This window comes from Erpetoichthys calabaricus, chromosome 2 (assembly GCF_900747795.2).
Source record: "Erpetoichthys calabaricus chromosome 2, fErpCal1.3, whole genome shotgun sequence".
Taxonomy (NCBI): Eukaryota; Metazoa; Chordata; class Cladistia; order Polypteriformes; family Polypteridae; genus Erpetoichthys; species Erpetoichthys calabaricus.
The window spans coordinates 112,703,764-112,722,950 of record NC_041395.2 but is presented as its reverse complement, the minus strand read 5'-3'; the positions used below and the strand labels follow the sequence as shown (position 1 = coordinate 112,722,950).

General features: G+C 34.6%; 1 protein-coding gene across 4 annotated transcripts in view; it reads left to right on the top strand.

The window, feature by feature from the left end:
* The window catches only part of pik3cb (phosphatidylinositol-4,5-bisphosphate 3-kinase, catalytic subunit beta), a 142,664-nt gene that overhangs the window by 109,765 nt on the left and 13,712 nt on the right, over nt 1-19,187 (top strand). For all 4 annotated transcript variants that reach the window (XM_028794386.2, XM_028794387.2, XM_051923540.1 and 1 more), the window contains 4 exons: nt 525-713; nt 6,069-6,190; nt 9,412-9,555; nt 9,904-10,003. In XM_028794386.2, coding sequence (XP_028650219.2) covers nt 525-713; nt 6,069-6,190; nt 9,412-9,555; nt 9,904-10,003 — 555 coding nt within the window. The remainder of the gene's footprint in view (nt 1-524; nt 714-6,068; nt 6,191-9,411; nt 9,556-9,903; nt 10,004-19,187) is intronic.

Below are 19,187 nucleotides of genomic sequence, written 5' to 3'. Positions count from 1 at the left end.
TATTATATATATATATATATGTGTATATATATATATATATATATATATATATATGTGTATATATATATATGTGTATTTATTATATATATATGTGTATATATATATGTGTATATGTGTATATATACATATGTATATATATATATATATATATATGTATGTATGTAATATACAGTATGCACACATAGGATTTCCCAGTAATTTTCATATGTCTAACAGAAACTGATAACGTTCTTGATAATACACATTTAAAAAATGTTACACATACAAATTATATATATGTTTTATTCAATGTATAATTTGCCTTTTTTGTCTGATGTTGGTACTGTAATACTTCCATTAATCTACGAGAGACATGCAAGTAAGAATTTCATTGAATTATTCACACATAACAAATTTGTTTTAATAAATTCACACATTTCTTTGATGCATTGATGCATTCATGATTTTGTTCTGAAGGCAGTATGCTGGCCTGGTTTGAACATCACCCAGTAAGCATAACTGATAAATTCTTTGCTTTGTGGCAGAGTCGTGGAGGAAAAAAGTTTTACATTGAGCTAAAAGAAATAATGGAGCGTGATCCTTTGTCTCAGCTCTGTGAAAATGAGAAAGACTTAATATGGAAGCTGCGACATGACTGTCGGGAGAACTTTCCCCAATCACTACCCAAGCTACTACTGTCTGTCAAGTGGAACAAGCATGAGGATGTATCTCAGGTACTGTATTGACATTAAGTATGTGTAGACTTTGTGCAGCATCCAATTAGGATCAGTTGTATATCTGTTAAAGCAAATTGGGATCCGTAATATGCCTAGTGCAAAGCAGTTATTTAGAAATAACAGTGATAGCACAGTGTTTGGAACTGCTTCATGGATCGAGTATCCAGGATTTGAAACCTATTCCTAGTTGTTCGAGTATCCAGGATTTGAAACCTATTCCTAGTTGTCCGTGTGGTGGTCTCATGTTCTACCCCAAATGTTAGGTTTTCCTTGATCAGCCAGTTTTCTCCTCACATAGCCAAATACATGAAAGTAAGTTTTATTGGTGACTCTCTAAATTGGCTCCAGTAAAAGACTGACAGTAGATGTATAGATCTTTTATTACTTTACTTCATTATCTTTTCAAAAGTTGAATGCTTTTGTATCAAGTGTTGCTCAGTTTTTTTACTTTTACTATTTTATTTTTGCATATCTTATAAAATATATCTTGTATATTTTTAAATATGTGTCAGAACATTAAGCCTGTCTTGTCAAGAAAACTGTAGTGTAAAAATAAACAGAGTTGATCTTTATTTGTCCATACAACAACAGTGACTTTGTGTGTATTTATTGTCTCACCTTTATACAGGCATAATCTCTTAATTTCTTTAATGAATGACAGATATTGCAATATTTAATTGAAACATTATAGGATGTTAAATAGTATTTATGTCACCTATTTCACCATCATTCCTTATGTGTTAAATCCTAATCAACAGGTTATACTTTTGACATATAGTGCAGACCATTTCAGTCCATACCATTTGAACATGTCATGATGATATAACTGTTAGAAGGAAAAAATTACATTTATAATATCTTACCTGTTTTATATTGTGAAAACAAAGTATAAGAGATGAGAAGACATGTTATTTTTATAAAAAAAAAGCAATACAAAGGGCAGGTCTGTAGTGCTGCTATGCTTAAAAGAAAATAGTCCGTAGTAATTCATTTTTATGATCATCACTTCCTGAAAGCATGCATCATTTATTAGGGTGCACATGACCCTGGACTGGAATTTAATGGTATGTTCCCCTTGTTAAGGCCTTATGGAAATCAATATACCTAGCAAAAAGAAAAATATGCAGCACTGAGAGATGACAAGCATTTTGATTCATTGAAGAGACCATCTAAAATTATACTGACATTCACCAGGTTTTCCATTCTAAACCAGGCTTCCAATACTTAGACTTCCAATACTGGCTTCCATTTTCTGAGGTCACTTGATAAAGGTTACTTAATTTAATAAAGAAAAGAGTGTTATAGTCACAGTTTACTTTGTGTTGAAAAATTAAAAGAAAGTTTGAAATCCAGAGTTTTGACTGTTGAAGTGATGAATCTAAAGCCACAATGTTGTATTTCTAGCTATTTTCAGCAGTTTTCATATTTTGTTTATAGATGCACGGTGACATAGCACTGCTGTTATGGTGTAACATTAACATCTTCCTTAAATAACATAATCATCTTACCAAATTATTTGTAAACTTAATAATCTATTTTCATAAAGATCTTGGTAAAATACGTGTAGGTATTTCCCACAGATTAAACACATCTATTGACCAGTAGTTTTATGACATAAAACCCATGGGTTTCACAGTTGCCGTTGTATGTTAGTTTTGTTGTTTTTTTTTTTTTTTCTCTCTTATCAGTCACCTTTCCACTCAGTCCTGCCTCTTGAAAGATGATTTTTATCTAGCAAGACTTTGCTGGTGTCAGATGCCTTCTGCATATTGAAAGCCTTAACTGTGTTACAAGAAATATTTAAAGCATTTGAATTAGTTTTATCTTAATTTCCTGATCAGTGCCTTTCCGTGTATATAGGCTAGAGCATTTTTTAAGTTGTTGTTGTCCATAGTTGACTTTATACTTTGAGATTGACAGGTCATTTCTTTTGCTGGCATATGTGAGGTGAGTTAATGGGTAGAATGATAAACTAGTTTATAGATGAGGGAAAATGTTAGAGGGTGGAAGATGTAGGGAGACAAATAGGTCACTTTTTGTGTACATTGGGAGTGATTTAAATCCAGTTTAATTGAACATGTTAATAGACAAGGGTGTATGTGTACTGTTTTTAGGTGTGTTTGCATTTAATGTGTGTAGTTGATATCTGTTTGTCTTCTGACCATGAAACAGCTCAGCCCCCCCCTCCAACCCCGTGAAACAATTTGGTGAAATATGGCATGTTTATTCTTCAAAGAAATTTGTTGAGATAATTCAGTTGTTGTTGAGATGTAACAGATTGTGCTGTACATGGTTTAAAATGTCAAAATATCCAATTAAAAAGCACTGGCAAATTTATAAAACCATCTATCTTAAAATGAAGAAACATTCAGAGTGACTTCAACTAAGAATTAGTTTACTGTATCAATTTTATCTGATAGCAGTTACGCCAACTTGTATATTTTGCTGTTTTTCACCTCTGATAGCTGTTACTGACTGCAAACAAACCCCCAATACAAGTTAATGAAACACCAGCAGACTGTGTGTGCAGGTAGGTAGTCACCTTCACTGACTGATTGGGCAGAAGCAGAACACTATCTGAGCTCTCACACAGCATGAGCGCAAGCTGAGGAAAAGCTGTGCATCAGCACCTTAGTCCTCCTGATACTTTTAACTCATAACATGCAAGTGAAATGATCTTCCTAACCGTGAAAGTACAAAATGCCAGCAAGGAAAACAAAACTTCTACATTGTACATAAATATATCAATAAAGGACCCTGTGGCGTGTAAGCCGTTGTGGACAGAGTAAATAAAAATCTATTCAGTTTTAATGTTACACAAAACCATCTTCACACCTCCATTATCAGTTTCAGTCACTATAATTTTCTAGGGTGACCAGACATCTTGCTGACAGGGATAGTCCCAATTTCACACTATATGTCCCGATAAATAACAGAAAAGCAATTTCCTGATTTTAACAGGCTACTTATCTAATAGTTTTTCAGTGCCACAAATATTGTCACAATACATTTAGAACACAATGCACAAAACTCCTAGGGGACCCCTGCTTGACTAAGAACTTGTTATAAATTAGAATAGCGTCATGAGGAGGACCAATAAACATGCAAAAACAGACAGCATACTGCCTTTTATTTGTTTCCACTTCAAGCACTGTGTGCAATCATATGTGATTACTTGTGAAAGCTCCAACCCCAGTGCCCTGATCTCACTGATGATCAGAAGAATTAAATGTGTGGGCATACTGTATATACTGCACAAATGTCTACTTTTGGGACTTTGAATATCTGCTCATCCTAAATTTACCATTAGGGTGCCACATTCTCCCAGTATCCATAATGGTCAGTTGCTCTATATATATATATATATATATATATATAAAAGTTTGCCTTTCACTTCTGTTATTCCTTCATTTTTGCCATAACTAAATAGCTCTGCAATTGCCATTACATGAAAATTACAACAGCCAACATGGTCAAGCAAAGAAGGAATTAATTACACAAATGTTTTAATTTTCTTTTGAGCATGTACTGTATTTTTTTTTTTACTTACTTAGGTTATAGGGAAATGATAATGGACTAGAGTCCTGTCCAGCATGGTTTAAAACCTTTTGCCCAGTCCTGCTGAGTGAGCCTTTGGTCCCTGCAACCCTGAAATGGGTTGCCCTCAAACCCACCTAAATGTTACTTGATGTGTACATTTTCTAACTTGTTTATATCATAGTATTTTATGTATATGCAGATTTACATCTGCTTCATGCCTAAGCTTTTATATGCTTGCAGAGAATAGTGTTGCTTCCTCATATTACTAGAGCCACAGCTGATTCATTGTCTGGGATGTCATTTGTATAAAGTAATTGCATTCATGGATGTTTTTCCTACAGACAAACTGATTTTGTTTGTTTGATAGGTGATTCCAAATAGGCTTGAATGTGAAAGAGTTTTTTTCTGTGGTGGATTAGGATAGAGCTTTCATGTTTATATCCAATATATTTAAATGTGTATTACAGTCTTGAATATTTAAAAGTGAACTAAAAATTTCAAATGGATTCATATACAGTAGCATTTCACCAACATTCTCTTTCTCTAGCATCAGTTTCAAGAGCAGGATATTTATATTCTTGGATAGATTGTTTCTTTGATGATGGCAGAAACTGGGAGCCTTCTGTTTAATGTAAAGGAGCAGTGTTTTTCTCTACAAATATGGGAAGCTCTGTAAGAATGTCATTCCTGCTGACAGGAGCTAATGTAGGCTGATTGGTTTATATGACATGTCTGTACTGGCTGTTTCTTTTTTTTTTCACTACCGTACATGCTATAGGATGACCCTATACTGGAAAAAGGGGATTTGAGTTTTGGGTGGATTCTATTGATGTCAGTTAAAATTTGAATTCCAGTCATCATATGCTTAATTCTTTTCAACTTTTTCTGCACATGGTACAAATGTACTCAGTTACACTTACTGCTAAATATGTCTAATTATTATGAATTAAAATCTGGAGCAATAACTTGTTGATTTTTTTAAAAGTTAAATGATCTTCCTCTAACAGAAAAATGATTGAAATATGTGTGGTGTTAATTTAAGGTCAAGAGTTTAAATATCTAATCAGTAATAAAATTTATAGAACACCAAGGATATATTTTCTTAAACTTCGGCTTTATTAGACTGGGCTAATGATTACACTAATACAATATATCTTTAGGGGATGTTTTCTGTGCAGATACATTTGCATTTTATTTGAATTCTTAGGTTTCACTTTGTTTTTATCCTATAATGTCACGCTAGTTGCCAGTTTAAGTGGAAGGCTTTCATCTTCTCGTTAGATCAGTCATATAAGAGCATTTGCCGCATGTCTTGTTTTGTTTCGAAATACTTGGGTCCTGAAGTAGTTTCATAAAGCAGGTGCTATGAATTATTAAACATATGCAATCTATTATGAGGTAACAGAACTGTTACATCGATAACAACTCACAAGGATTGTATGACAGCAGGAAATATTGAATGCAGCAGCCATTTTAGGAGAGGACTAAATTTAACAAGCTGCACTCTTTCATTTTTGTATTATATTTACAAAAAAAAGTATAAACCAAATGTTGCTACAGATTCAATCCTATCAAGATGTATAAGAGGTCACCTTTTCTTCCTCCTTATGTTTTATTTGTGTAATGAGGTATTGTTTATTATTCTAGGATGTCAAACCCCACTGTATTATAAACTGGTATTTGCTGTATAACGTGAGATGCTAATGGCTGAGACTGCAGGCTTGAAGCCTTAATAAATAATATTATGTATGGTATTTTGTATATGTGGGTTTGTATGCAACATAAAAATAAAATATTTTTCTTTCTCCTCAGCTTCAGTCAATACTACAAATTTGGCCAAAACTAAGTCCCAGAGATGCACTGGAATTACTTGATTTCAACTATCCTGACCAGTATGTACGAGAGTTTGCAATAAACTGTCTTAATGTTATGAGGTAAGTATAGTTGCTTTTTGAACTTTGATAGAAAGCCTATTATAAATGGTCACTTCATGCTAAGTTAAGGAACTAAGATTGCATTTTCTGGAACATTTACCTACATAGGTCAAAGATGCTGACAATCTTTGGCAGAATCACTTACCTAAATAATCACAATGGCCAAGCACAATACAAAGCAGTGTAAAGAATCTTACCGAAAGTTTGAAACGAGTACAAAATGATTGAAAATATCCCAGTGTTGTTTAGTGCTGCAATACATCACAAAAAGACATACATGAAAATAATCTAGCATCATCAATGCTTCAGATAATTAGAACACTAGGCCTCCCTTAATAAAGTCCATAACCTATGTCACATGTTTGCTACAAGTCACTTCCTCATGATCATTAATTTTAGATGATCTTCATGGTAAAGCTTAATAATAAAAACTTACTACGCAAAACCCATCTACACCCCATAGCCCCAAATACAAAGTGTATCAGTTCAACAGATGTAGAGAAAAGCCAAGCAAAATGACAGATGGTTCAACAGATGGTTATCATTGGCAGTGCCATTATTAATATAACTTGAAAAACTAAAAATACATGTATTACTGTATGTTCAACAACTTTACCAGTTTAGGGGATTTCATTTAATTTTAGCATGATTATGATTTGAGTCATGCTCAACCAGATGTATCAGTAAACAAATCATAAAGACTAAGAACAGAATAAAAGCATGTACATGATATTTATGATATGAGTTGCACAGTTCACGGATGTTGATGGCTAGTTCTAAAGTTAAAGCTTTACATATCTGTGAGATGTACGCCCAAAAAGACATTACATTTATACTTTTAAATCTCCAGTTATACTAATTTTCTTCATAATTCACATAGAGTAGGTAGAAAGTAAAAGCATTTAAGAGGTTGTTTGTGCTTCTAAATAAATTCTTTATGATCAGATCCAAGTTTTATGGTTTAGTAAGTACATTTTAGTGTCATGATTTAGTGTTTGCTGACATAGCCACTTGTTTTTTTAATTTAGAGTATTGTTTATATAGATAATATGCCACAACATAGAACTAGAAATCTGGACTTGATTCATCTTATTCCAGAATGAGTGAGCATATATCCTTTCTGTGCTGCCATGATCTGGCACTTTTTCTGTGCTTGTTCAATGACTGGCTGGACCTCACGATGCAAAGTTAATTTACAGCCTTAATTTTTCCACAAAAAATAATGAAATTTATGTTGCTTAATCTTTTCTGTCAAAACAAAAGTATATTTATAAAAGTATTCATTAAAGTTTAAATGAAAGGTGTCGACACAGGATTTTTATTTTCATTTTTGTTAACATACAGTGCATCCGGAAAGTATTCACAACGCATCACTTTTTCTACATTTTGTTATGTTACAGCCTTATTCCAAAATGGATTCAATTCATTTTTTTCCTCAGAATTCTACACACAACACCACATAATGACAACGTGAAAAAAGTTTACTTGAGGTTTTTGCAAATTTATTAAAAATAAAAAAATTGAGAACGCACATGTACATAAGTATTCATAGCCTTTGCCGTGAAGCTCAAAATTGAGCTCAGGTGCATCCTGTTTCCCCTGATCATCCTTGAGATGTTTCTGCAGCTTAATTGGAGTCCACCTGTGGTAAATTCTGTTGACTGGACATGATTTGAAAAGGCACACACCTGTCTATATAAGGTCCCACAGTTGACAGTTCATGTCAGAGCACAAACCAAGTATGAAGTCAAAGGAATTGTCTGTAGACCTCCGAGACAGGATTGTCTCGAGGCACATATCTGGGGAAGGTTACAGAAAAATTTCTGCTGCTTTGAAGGTCCCAATGAGCACAGTGGCCTCCATCATCCGTAAGTGAAAGAAGTTCGAAACCACCAGGACTCTTCCTAGAACTGGCCGGCCATCTAAACTAAGCGATCGGGGGAGAAGGGCCTTAGTCAGGGAGGTGACCAAGAACCCGATGGTCACTCTGTCAGAGCTCCAGAGGTCCTCTGTGGAGAGAGGAGAACCTTCCAGAAGGACAACCATCTCTGCAGCAATCCACCAATCAGGCCTGTATGGTAGAGTCGCCAGATGGAAGCCACTCCTTAGTAAAAGGCACATGGCAGCCTGCCTGGAGTTTGCCAAAAGGCACCTGAAGGACTCTCAGACCATGAGAAAGAAAATTCTCTGGTCTGATGAAACAAAGATTGAACTCTTTGGTGTGAATGCCAGACGTCACGTTTGGTGGAAACCTGGCACCATCCCTACAGTGAAGCATGGTGGTGGCAGCATCATACTGTGGGATGTTTTTCAGTGGCAGGAACTGGGAGACTAGTCAGGATAAAGGGAAAGATGACTGCAGCAATGTACAGAGACATCCTGAATGAAAACCTGCTCAAGAGCGCTCTTGACCTCAGACTGGGGCGACGGTTCATCTTTCAGCAGGACAACGACCCTAAGCACACAGCCAAGATATCAAAGCAGTGGCTTCAGGACAACTCTGTGAATGTCCTTGAGTGGCCCAGCCAGAGCCCAGACTTGAATCCGATTGAACATCTCTGGAGAGATCTTAAAATGGTTGTGCACCGACGCTTCCCATCCAACCTGATGGAGCTTGAGAGGTGCTGCAAAGAGGAATGGAAGAAACTGGCCAAGGACAGGTGTGCCAAGCTTGTGTCATCATATTCAAAAAGACTTGAGGCTGTAATTGCTGCCAAAGGTGCATCAACAAAGTTTTGAGCAAAGGCTGTGAATACTTATGTACATGTGATTTCTCAGTTTTTTTATTTTTAATAAATTTGCAAAAACCTCAAGTAAACTTTTTTCACGTTGTCATTATGGGGTGTTATGTGTAGAATTCTGAGGAAAAAAATGAATTGAATCCATTTTGGAATAAGGCTGTAACATAACAAAATGTGGAAAAAGTAATGCGCTGTGAATACTTTCTGGATGCACTGTACATCTTTAAGGTGCTACCATGGAAATCCTAACCCTAATTTAATTTTTCATGCTGTCGTTATTATACCAAGTTTGTTAGGTAATAATGTTTCTATTGCTGCCATAATTGCCACCACCCTCGGCTCTTAGAAAATGTATTTGTATTGCTAACCTATTCCAGCCTCTTGTGAGCTTTTGGCAGAGTCAGGTTTTTAGTTATGGACATAGATTGTCTCTCTGCATGCTTGAAAGAATTAACATGGCTTCCACTCCATCTGTTTCAGTGATGAAGAATTGTCTCAGTATCTGCTACAACTTGTTCAGGTCCTGCGCTATGAACCTTACTATGACTGCGCCTTAACCAAGTTCCTGCTGGAGAGAGCACAGGCCAATAGACGGATTGGCCACTTCCTGTTTTGGCATTTAAGGCAGGTTATTCAGAGCATTGTTGTTTGTTGTGTCTAAAATACAAATGTTCAACAGTTGCATGCAGAGCATTCATGTTTTATAGTCTAAATATATACATCAACAACCACCCATCCTACCTGAACCACAGAACCAGACTTCTGTTATTTATCTGATTTTATGAGTCACATTATTTTTGATCTTTTAAATGGATCAGTTTCTGTACTTCATGTTTTTAAAAGGATCTAAGACTGACTGTTTCCTGTAACTACAAACAAATTAGAAGTGGTACTTTGAAACTATTTCCTAGCTTTTTTGTTTTCACAGTTTTATTTAGTTCGTTCAATTTTTTTCCCTTCTTCCTCTGTCAGGTCCGAAATTCATATGCCAACAGTCTGTATTCAGTTTGCGTTGATACTGGAAGCATACTGCCGCTGCAATATTCCTCATATTGAGGTTTTAAGACGACAGGTATGTTAAATATTTGGAGCAGATCATATGAAAAATACCAATTTGAGCAACATGTTACATTAAATATACATCCTTTTAAAAGGAAGGGCAAATGACTACAGACACTTAACTGTGATGGACATAATACATAAAGTATTCAGAGATATATTTGTTGGTCTTTAAAAATACTACAGACTTGCATATATGGTAATTATGTAAATTATTGCAAGTTTATAACATTGCTGTGCCTTAAATTGTTAAAAAAAAACAAAAAAAACTTTTTTTTCTATGCATTTATATCTTCTGGTTATTACAATTAATTTTTTCCCCTGTAAGCCAACAGAGAACTTAGAGATAATTTACAAAATCTGATATCATAGAAACAACTTTTTTCAGACAAGCCATTTCTTGAGGAGAATTCTTTCTCTCTTGTTGCAAAGCTTAGAGTGTTCTTTAGAGAGCACATATTTGGTCTTCCTGTGCTCATGATAGAGCTGAGGTTGTGTGCTTACACAATACTCAGTGCATTTCAATTTGTAGTTATTCTGAAGGGAAACCAATTTAATAATTTAACCATGGTCTTGGGCAAGCATAATGTTAGACTCTTCACTGGTGACTTTTCATGCTGTTTGTTTGTAAGTCTGAAATAAGGGGCATAGTAAAATCTTGTACATGGAATATCAAAAGTATCCAAAAAAAGTTAAAATGGCACGTTGCAGTGTAGCCACACATAAGAAACACATAGAAGTATTCTTAGCAATGAGACATCTCATGGACTTTAGACGTTTGCCTTTCTTATAATATAGTGGGCACAGAATGGGGCTGCTCTGGTTTTATTTCTTTAGCACATTTTCCTACATAAGTATAACTCAGAATGCTTTACAAGTAAGAAAATGAAAATTAAAGTTAGAAAAGGTTTAACATAAACACATGTCTAGTTTGTAAGTCTCTGATGGTTAAAGTAGCAAAAGTCAATGGTAAGATGTCCAGTGATAAGATGAAAACAAAAACCCATTTTGGTGAGGATTCCAAAGCCAGAAGATTCTGTGCATCCTTAACAACACTTGTATTAATAAACTTGAATGAACGTTATCACTTTTATGATGTAAAGCCCTATAAGATTCAATGCTACAGATATAATTGTAGCAGGAATATCCTTTAGCCTTTACAGCATCAAAAAAGGCTACACAGTACTTGGGTCAGGTGACAGTGGTGCCATGACAAACAAAATGAAAACAATGACAGTCTAACTTATTAGTACCTGGCTTAAAATATGTAAATATTTGTGACTCTTTAATATTTGTATTTTATGAAAATAGTCCTTTACATTGCAATGAACAAATGGAAAACTTAAAATACACAATTAAGCAATATTAGTTTTAATATTTTACAACAGGTATACTACAAATAAATTCTGATAAGGTTAAAGAAAGAGAACACATTTTAAGCATTTTTTTTTTTAACAGTTCTATCCTCATCCACCGTTATGTGTAGTATTCCATATCTTGGATACAACAGTACTTTACACTAATACAGATGCAATGTATATGTTTTTATTTAAAATTCAAGCTGCAGCCAAATTTATATCTTACCTTGGTGTTCCTGATAAAGGTGTAGTACAATAAGTATGTTGGCTAAGAACAAGAGCATGTGTTGATTTTTTTTCATAGTGTTGTAACAATATAAATAATTGAATTTGTGTTATGTTTCTCAATGGAAAAATGCAATATTAGTAAAATGTTTAATACTAGGGGGCTTTTCCCCCTGCTCACTTCGCTCGCCAACCCCTGTGTTTGGTTTTCCGGATACTTACTTATAAGATTTTTTTTTTCTCTTGGAATTGTTTGTTTCATTAGTTTCACTTTTATTTCAGAACTTCTGTAAAAACAATAAATGTAATCTTGTGAGTCCCAATATGCTGAATCTTTTTAATGAGGTCAGGATAGGTTTCTCTGTTTGGAATCTCAGCACAGACAAAACGATCTACATCATCAGCAGTTAATAATTTTTTATTACAAAGTAACCAATAAATGCATGTGTGGTAAATTCCGTTTTTGAAATTCTCAAGATTCTTTATTTGTCACATGCATAGTTATACAGGACAACACGCAGTGAAATGCATCCTGATCTGCTTATCAAAAACTGTGCAAAGTTCGAAGACTATCAGATTAACAAAAAGTCATAGATTGAAAGATAACAGTATAGTAGAAGATAATAAATAAGTAAAATTATGTGAATTAAGTAGAATTAAGTGTTAAGGTGCAATAGTGTAGTGATTATTGTGCAAAACCAAAGTTAGACTGGTGCATAGTTAAATGAGGCAGTTTGTGCTCCTGCGATCTTTACTTTCTTTTTTTTATATTTTCTAATTTTCCTACTTTCATATCCTTTAACTTTCTCCACATGTGTATAGCGCCAATTTTTTTTTTTTTTTTTTTTTTTTTTCTCTAACCTGCTCTGCGTGTGTTTAGCGCCAACGTTTGTAAACGTATATATGAAGTTCTACTTTGTCTTTTACTCATTGTCTTTAAATTCTGAGCCGGATTGGATGTTCTTTTTTTTTTTTTTTTTTTTTTCCAATTCCACTTGTTCCGAGCTGATAATTATTTTCCTTGTTTTCTTAATTTGCACCTTGATTATTCTTTTTTGCTCTTTTTTCTCTCCAACGCATTTGAGTCTCTTTTCTCTGCACTGCTTTCTTCTTCGTTTAGATGTCGACATTTCATTTATAACGTACTGTCCTTATACGCTTTATATGCACTGAGAGCCCTGGATCTGTGTATGCTCAAATCCTTCACAAGACTGAATGTTTTGCTATTTGATAGATTGTAAGTAGGGCATGTCTTGCAAGAATCTCATGTTCTACGTTATCGCGAGACGGTCCTGGGTCTCTTTTCTCCGCGCTTGTCTTTCTTCTTCGTTTAGTCATCGACGTTTCATTTCTACCCTATTCATTTAATTTCTACCCTATTCATTTCTACCGTATTGACCTTATACACTTTTTATGCACTGAGAGCCCTGGAGCTGTGTGTGCTGCATGACTGCTTTTACACTACTGATTTGGTTTTTTTTTGGTTTTTTTTTGATACTGCTTGTAAGTAGGGCGTGTCTTGCAAGACTCTCGTTCTATTGTTCCCGTGAGATGCACCGTGGTAGGTCTCTTTCGTCTCGTGGGTCTTTTAAATGTCTTCCGAGAAGATCACGTATTGTAGACTTGCTTTTTGCTTTCCAAGACAGGATTTCTTTTTATAATAGAGAGATGTGATTTACAATTTAGCTCTGAATCCATAATGATACTTGCATTCTTTATTTCTGATTTTACCTATAAGGTTAGATAACGCTTTACCCTAAAATCAGGGAATTCCTTAAGTTTTCAAGTAGTCAGCTATATAAGAACAAGTATCTTGCCAAAGGTTTGAGTTTGATGGAGGTGGTATCTGTAGTTTCTCCATACAAAACAGCAAATTGAAATCTTCTGTACTTTTCTGACATTAAGAAATGGATATTAACATATTTTTTGTCTTTCTAATTATACATGGCTAGTATTGACAGTACTGTTGAATGCTAATAATCAATAGACACTTTTTTCTAGAACAGATTAATTTTAGTAAAACAGAGTAAATCTTTAATGTTTGGCGCATTAAATTAAAAATGTTTAGGCAAAACACTAATTAGAAGAACTGCGAGTCCTGCTGACTGGTCAAATCATTTTTCTTTTAAGGTATGCATGAATTTTGTATATTTATTTTTGAAACAGGTTAATCCCTCATACGGTTCATTTTTTAAAAACCTGACCTCAATTAGCTATGTTAATATCAGTGTTTTTGGAATTCTGAAGTAAGAAAATTTGCCAACTTTCTTTAGGGAATTAAGATAGAAAAGACTATAAATCTAGTGATACTGTAAAATATTTTCAACTTTAACACACCTACTTTTTTATTGTTTATGTAGTCTATCAAGAGTTTTACATTTACTAGCAACCTATTACACTAATATGTTTACAATTATAATTTTATTTAAGGACTAGTGATGAGTGAACTTTGCACAGTTCACTTCGCTTTCAGCTTGGCAAAATCACAGAAATGTAAGAGAACTTCACAGAACTCCGCAAAAGGCATTGAAGTCAATTGGGAAGGAGGAACTGAACTAGTTTTGAGTGGCATGTAATGGAGCAATGATGCTTTAAGTGTCCCTGAGGGTTAGGGAAGTGGCTGCCAACTATGTTAGACTGACTAGTGTGGTCAAAAATGTGATCTGAGCTGTGATGCAGCAGTGCTAATCATTGTGCCAATGTACCCCAAACAACAAAAAATACAAATGGAACGATGACCACATACAAAATACAACAAATGGCCATGGGGGACCACATTAGCCATGCAACACAATTGAGGTTCGTTCAATAGTTTGAAGCTCTGGCACTGGGTGTCGCTTGAATGTATTTTTGTTTCTGATCTCTATGCAAATGCATTGCAGTTTTTTTTCCATGAAGAAAATAGAAATGCATTGTATACAGTAATAAATCTTTCATTATTATTTCATGGAATCAAATGTGTTTTCTTTCCTGGGGAGAGGGATGGGGACAGTTCCTTCAAGGCTTGTTTTTGCATTGTAGCTGTGCACATGACTAATTTTCTTGCATAATTAGCCATGTGGCTGTCAGTGTTATATGTCCAGTGGCAGTACTTATCATATTCTCATTATGGTCAGCTAATGTAATCCTCAAATGAAAATACTGCAATACTTTTTTTATCATTATTTAAATGCTTGTGGGATGGAAGGGTGGAGTTCTGATTGGGCTGTGACATCACACTTGTTGAAAGCAGCTTGACAATGAGCTTACAGTACATGTGCATGAAAGTTTATTTATTCCAGATATCTTTGAAAATCTGCTAATGCTTTTAGGACTGCTGGCACAGAATTTTGTGGATCAGATATATACAGTACCATAATCATCTGCATATAGTGATATTTTCTGCTCAAATCCTTCTGTGAAAATACCCTTTATCTCTGATGCATTTCAAAAGTAGGCAGCCAGTGGTTCAATAGTTATTGCAAAGAGCAAAGATGATAAGGGGCATCCTTGTCAAGTACCACATTCTAGTTTGAAGCAGTCTGAAATAATGTTGTTAGCACAAACTGAGGCTTCTGGACTAGTATAAAGTAGTTTAATCCATGCACATATGTTTAGGCTGAACCCAAATTTGTACAATGTGGTGAACAGGTAGTTCCATTCAACCATATCAAATACTTTTTCTGCATTTAAAGATAATATGATATCTGGAGTGTTACACTTAATGAATGAATATATTACATTAAACAAACGTAGAAGGTTAGAAGTTAAGTGTCTGCCTTTAATAAATCTGGTTTGGTTTATGATATTACAGTGGCTGCAGGTTTTTGTTCCAACCCAGTTGCTTAATAAGAAGCACTTATTGCTCTAGAAACACTTCTGCTTCATTTTAGTTATCTCCCTCATTAAGATTTTGAACCCTTATTGCTTATTTAAGTCTTAAACAGCTGCATTCTCTGTTTTTAATTGCTCCTTATTAACAATAAAATGCAAATGACAAAAGAAACCAGCAGTTATCCATTTTGCTTGTTACCCTTTACACCTGTGTGTATTTATCGTGCACTATTTAGTTTAATTAAATACTTGGAAGGAAAGAGAAGAGAAAAAAGTGAAGGATTGAGAATTACCCATCCGTTTTACACTTCAAAGTATTTGGATGATATCCTTAGACTGGAAAAAAAAAATCTAGGAAATGAGAATGACTTGACATAGCAGAGTTAAAGCACTAACAAGCCATGAAATGTAATTATTGGCAAGGATTGTTTTCTAGTTAAGCAACTGGGTTGGAACAAAAGCCCGCAGCCACTGCGGCCCTCCAGGAATGACTTTGCCCACCCCTGGGCTAGAACGTTGGAGAGTATCTTAACTTCGTTATTCAGAAGAGAGATTGGTCTGTATGATGCACGTTGCAGTAAGTCCTTATTTTTCTTACGAAAGATGGCAATTAATGCTTGGTGAAAGGTTTGAGGTAGAATTTTGTTGTCTTTAGCTTCTATAAACGTTGCTAATAATAGTGGAGCAAACTTGTATGAAATTTATTTTTTATTAAATTCCACTGATTAGCCATAAGGGCTGGCTACTTTCCCACTTCGACGTGAGTTTATAGCATTGAGTAATTCTTAAAGTGACAGAGGTTTATCCAGTTCCACAGAGCTAAGAGTATCTAGCTGTTATATCTGTAATTAATTAAGAAACACATTAGATTGTGTCTTATCTTCTTGCAACTGAGTAGAATATAATGACTTATAGTACTCTCTTGAAGGTGTAGGTTATATTTTTATGGTGAATAATTTTTTCTCTGTGTTATTAACTGTTGTTATTGTATTATGTACTTAATGCTTGTGGATTTGTCAGGCTAAGATCTTATGGGCCATTTTTCTGTGTTCATAATAATGTCACAATTTAAAGATAAGCTGTTCCATTTATTTAGTTGTTAAATAATGATTGCAAAACCTGTCTTTTCCTATAAAGTGCCTCATTTGGAGACCTGACATATTCTAGATCTACTGTATTCTGGTAATTTCACTGATTAACTCATACGCCTTCTTGGTTTCCAATTTATTTTTGTGAGAAAGATTAGAAATAATCCTCTTAAAAATGCCTTCGGAGTTTCCCTGAGTGTATCTGCCGAGACATCTGAGGATGCATTTATCTCAAGAAAATAATAAATTTGCTTGGATATGAATTCTGTACAGTTCTCATCGGTTAATGATGGGGGAGTTAAGATGCCAGCTATGAGGTGAGTGTGCATGGTACAGTAATTTTAAGCTCCATTATTAGAGGGGCATGGTCAGAGATGACAATAGCATCATACTTATAAGATTCGATAGTGGGCAAAAAAATGTCTATGAGAAAATAATCAATTCTTGAGTAGCAATAATGTATAAGTGAGAAAATGGAGTATGCCCTTAGGTTAGAGTTTATGAACCTCCATGGATCTGATAAGTTATGATCTGTTACAAAATTAATTATTTTTGCAGCATTAGATGATATTGCTGATGTAGCTGAGGATCTATCCATGTCTGAATTTAAAACACAGTTAAAGTCTCAGTCCATTATAATTTTATGACTGTTCACATTAGGGATAGATGCAAATACATTTTGGAAGAAAGCTATCATACACATTAGGTTCATAGATATTAATCAAAACCATTTTAGTATTGGATAGACTGCTGGCCCCTGTGATATCGCCGTTCAGAATCTGATTTTGCGTCTGACACTACAAATGGAACAATTCTGTGTATTAAGATTCCCATACCCATGGTTTTCTTTGTATAGCTGGAGAGAGAAATTTGGCCAGACCACTCTGCAACTGAAACATGTCCTTATTTAGTAAGTGGGTGTCCTGTAAAAATACTATCTTGGAATTTAGACTTGTTAAGTGCGAGATTACATTCTTTCTCTTTAAGTCATGATTGAGACCCTTAACATTCCAGCTAACAAAGCTTAATATTTGGTCATAGAAATTTTGCTTCTGAACTTTTGTTGATATTTTGTGGTCTTAAGTTGAGGTGGTATATTGTTACATATGATAGCTTTGACACAGATTTCTTATTATTGCCAAGTGAAGCAGCTATGGAGCATATTGTTAGGCACTGGGGGGTTGGCTTGGGGGAGGGGCTGCTACAGTTTGGTGATGTCACCCTGGCTTTGCAAAGCATCATGGGGCACTAGGGAAAAAATTTAACAAGCCAGCTGCAGGGCAAATTTTGCAGGCAAATTTTCAACAAACAAGAACATTGGCGAATACAGCATATTTGCTACGAAAAACACTGGGAAATTTCACCAATCAACACTATTAAAGACAGTACAAAATTATAAACAGTCTTCATAGTTTTTCTCCCACACTCCAAAAACATGCAGGCTTTTTGGCCTTGTTTAAATGAGTGTGTTCTTTCATGGACTGGCACTACCTCCTCCTGATGCTGCCTGGATAGGCTACAGCTCTTGCAGCTTTGAGGATTTGAAAATGGCTGCTTCTAAATAAGAAACAGTCCAGAAAGAATTCTTGCATTTATTACAGTGTCTAAGATTTCTCTTTCTATATCTATATACAATTTGACAAGACTTTCAAGGCTTGATGAGCATCTGTCTTTAAAAAAAAAAAAAAAAAAGCATAATTTGAAATAATAGCAATATGTTTGCACACTGGGGGATATGTTTTCAGTAATTCTCAAAATCAGTTGGAAGCTTGTAACAGGTCAGGTTTGCACAGTTTTATTAAGAATATGCACTTAAGTGACAGCATGCATATTTTAATATTTATAGATTTTTTCTGTACTCCATTTTCAAATATAATTTTATTTTTTCTTATGAGTTTTACATTTGAGTAAAAAGATAGAAAAATGAAAAATTCCTAAATAGAATAAGTTCAAGGTTCCATCTGTTCGTTATCAAATCTGCTAGTTTAAGTTAAGTTTGTTTTGGGGGTAACTTTGGATACAAGAAAAACCGAACCCAAGATAGGACACCAGTAAGTCTGAACCTTTCAGAAACAACTGTTATCTGTAACTTTCTACATTTTAAAATGATTGCTTCACTACTGAGAATAATATTTTGGTCATAATAACCTTCATATAAATTTTGCAGTTTAATTGTGATCTTCTGTGTCTTTGTACTGCACACACTCAAAGATAGCCTTCAGAGTTGAGGTCCACATCTCTTGGTTGAATATTGAAAATTAGTTTCTGAAATTTTTTCAGTTAAGTTTTTGCAATTTCATGCATACACAGTACATTCTTATGAAAAGGGTCTCCAACTTACTTCTGTGCAGCAAGTTTGGTGAATGTACAAATACAAGTTAGGATTATTCGCTGAATTTGTAAATATCTTCAACTTTCAATCATTTAAGTTCCCCTTAACTCTCATTTAATGACCTAGTGTCACTTGTTAGTTTTAGAGCATTTTAGACCAGTGTTGGGAGCCCAAGTTGTTAGTGATTTCTCACTTGTCCCAGTCTTTCTGTAGTCAGTTACAATGTATTTCATCAGACATGTCCTCTTTTTACAACATGTTTTTTTTTTTTAGCTGTGTTGTACTTCATCTGCCTTTCATAAGATTATGAAATGGTTCTATGGGTTGTTACTTGTGCTGCACATACCGTTTTATTTGTTTTTAATATTTGAAATTAGTGAG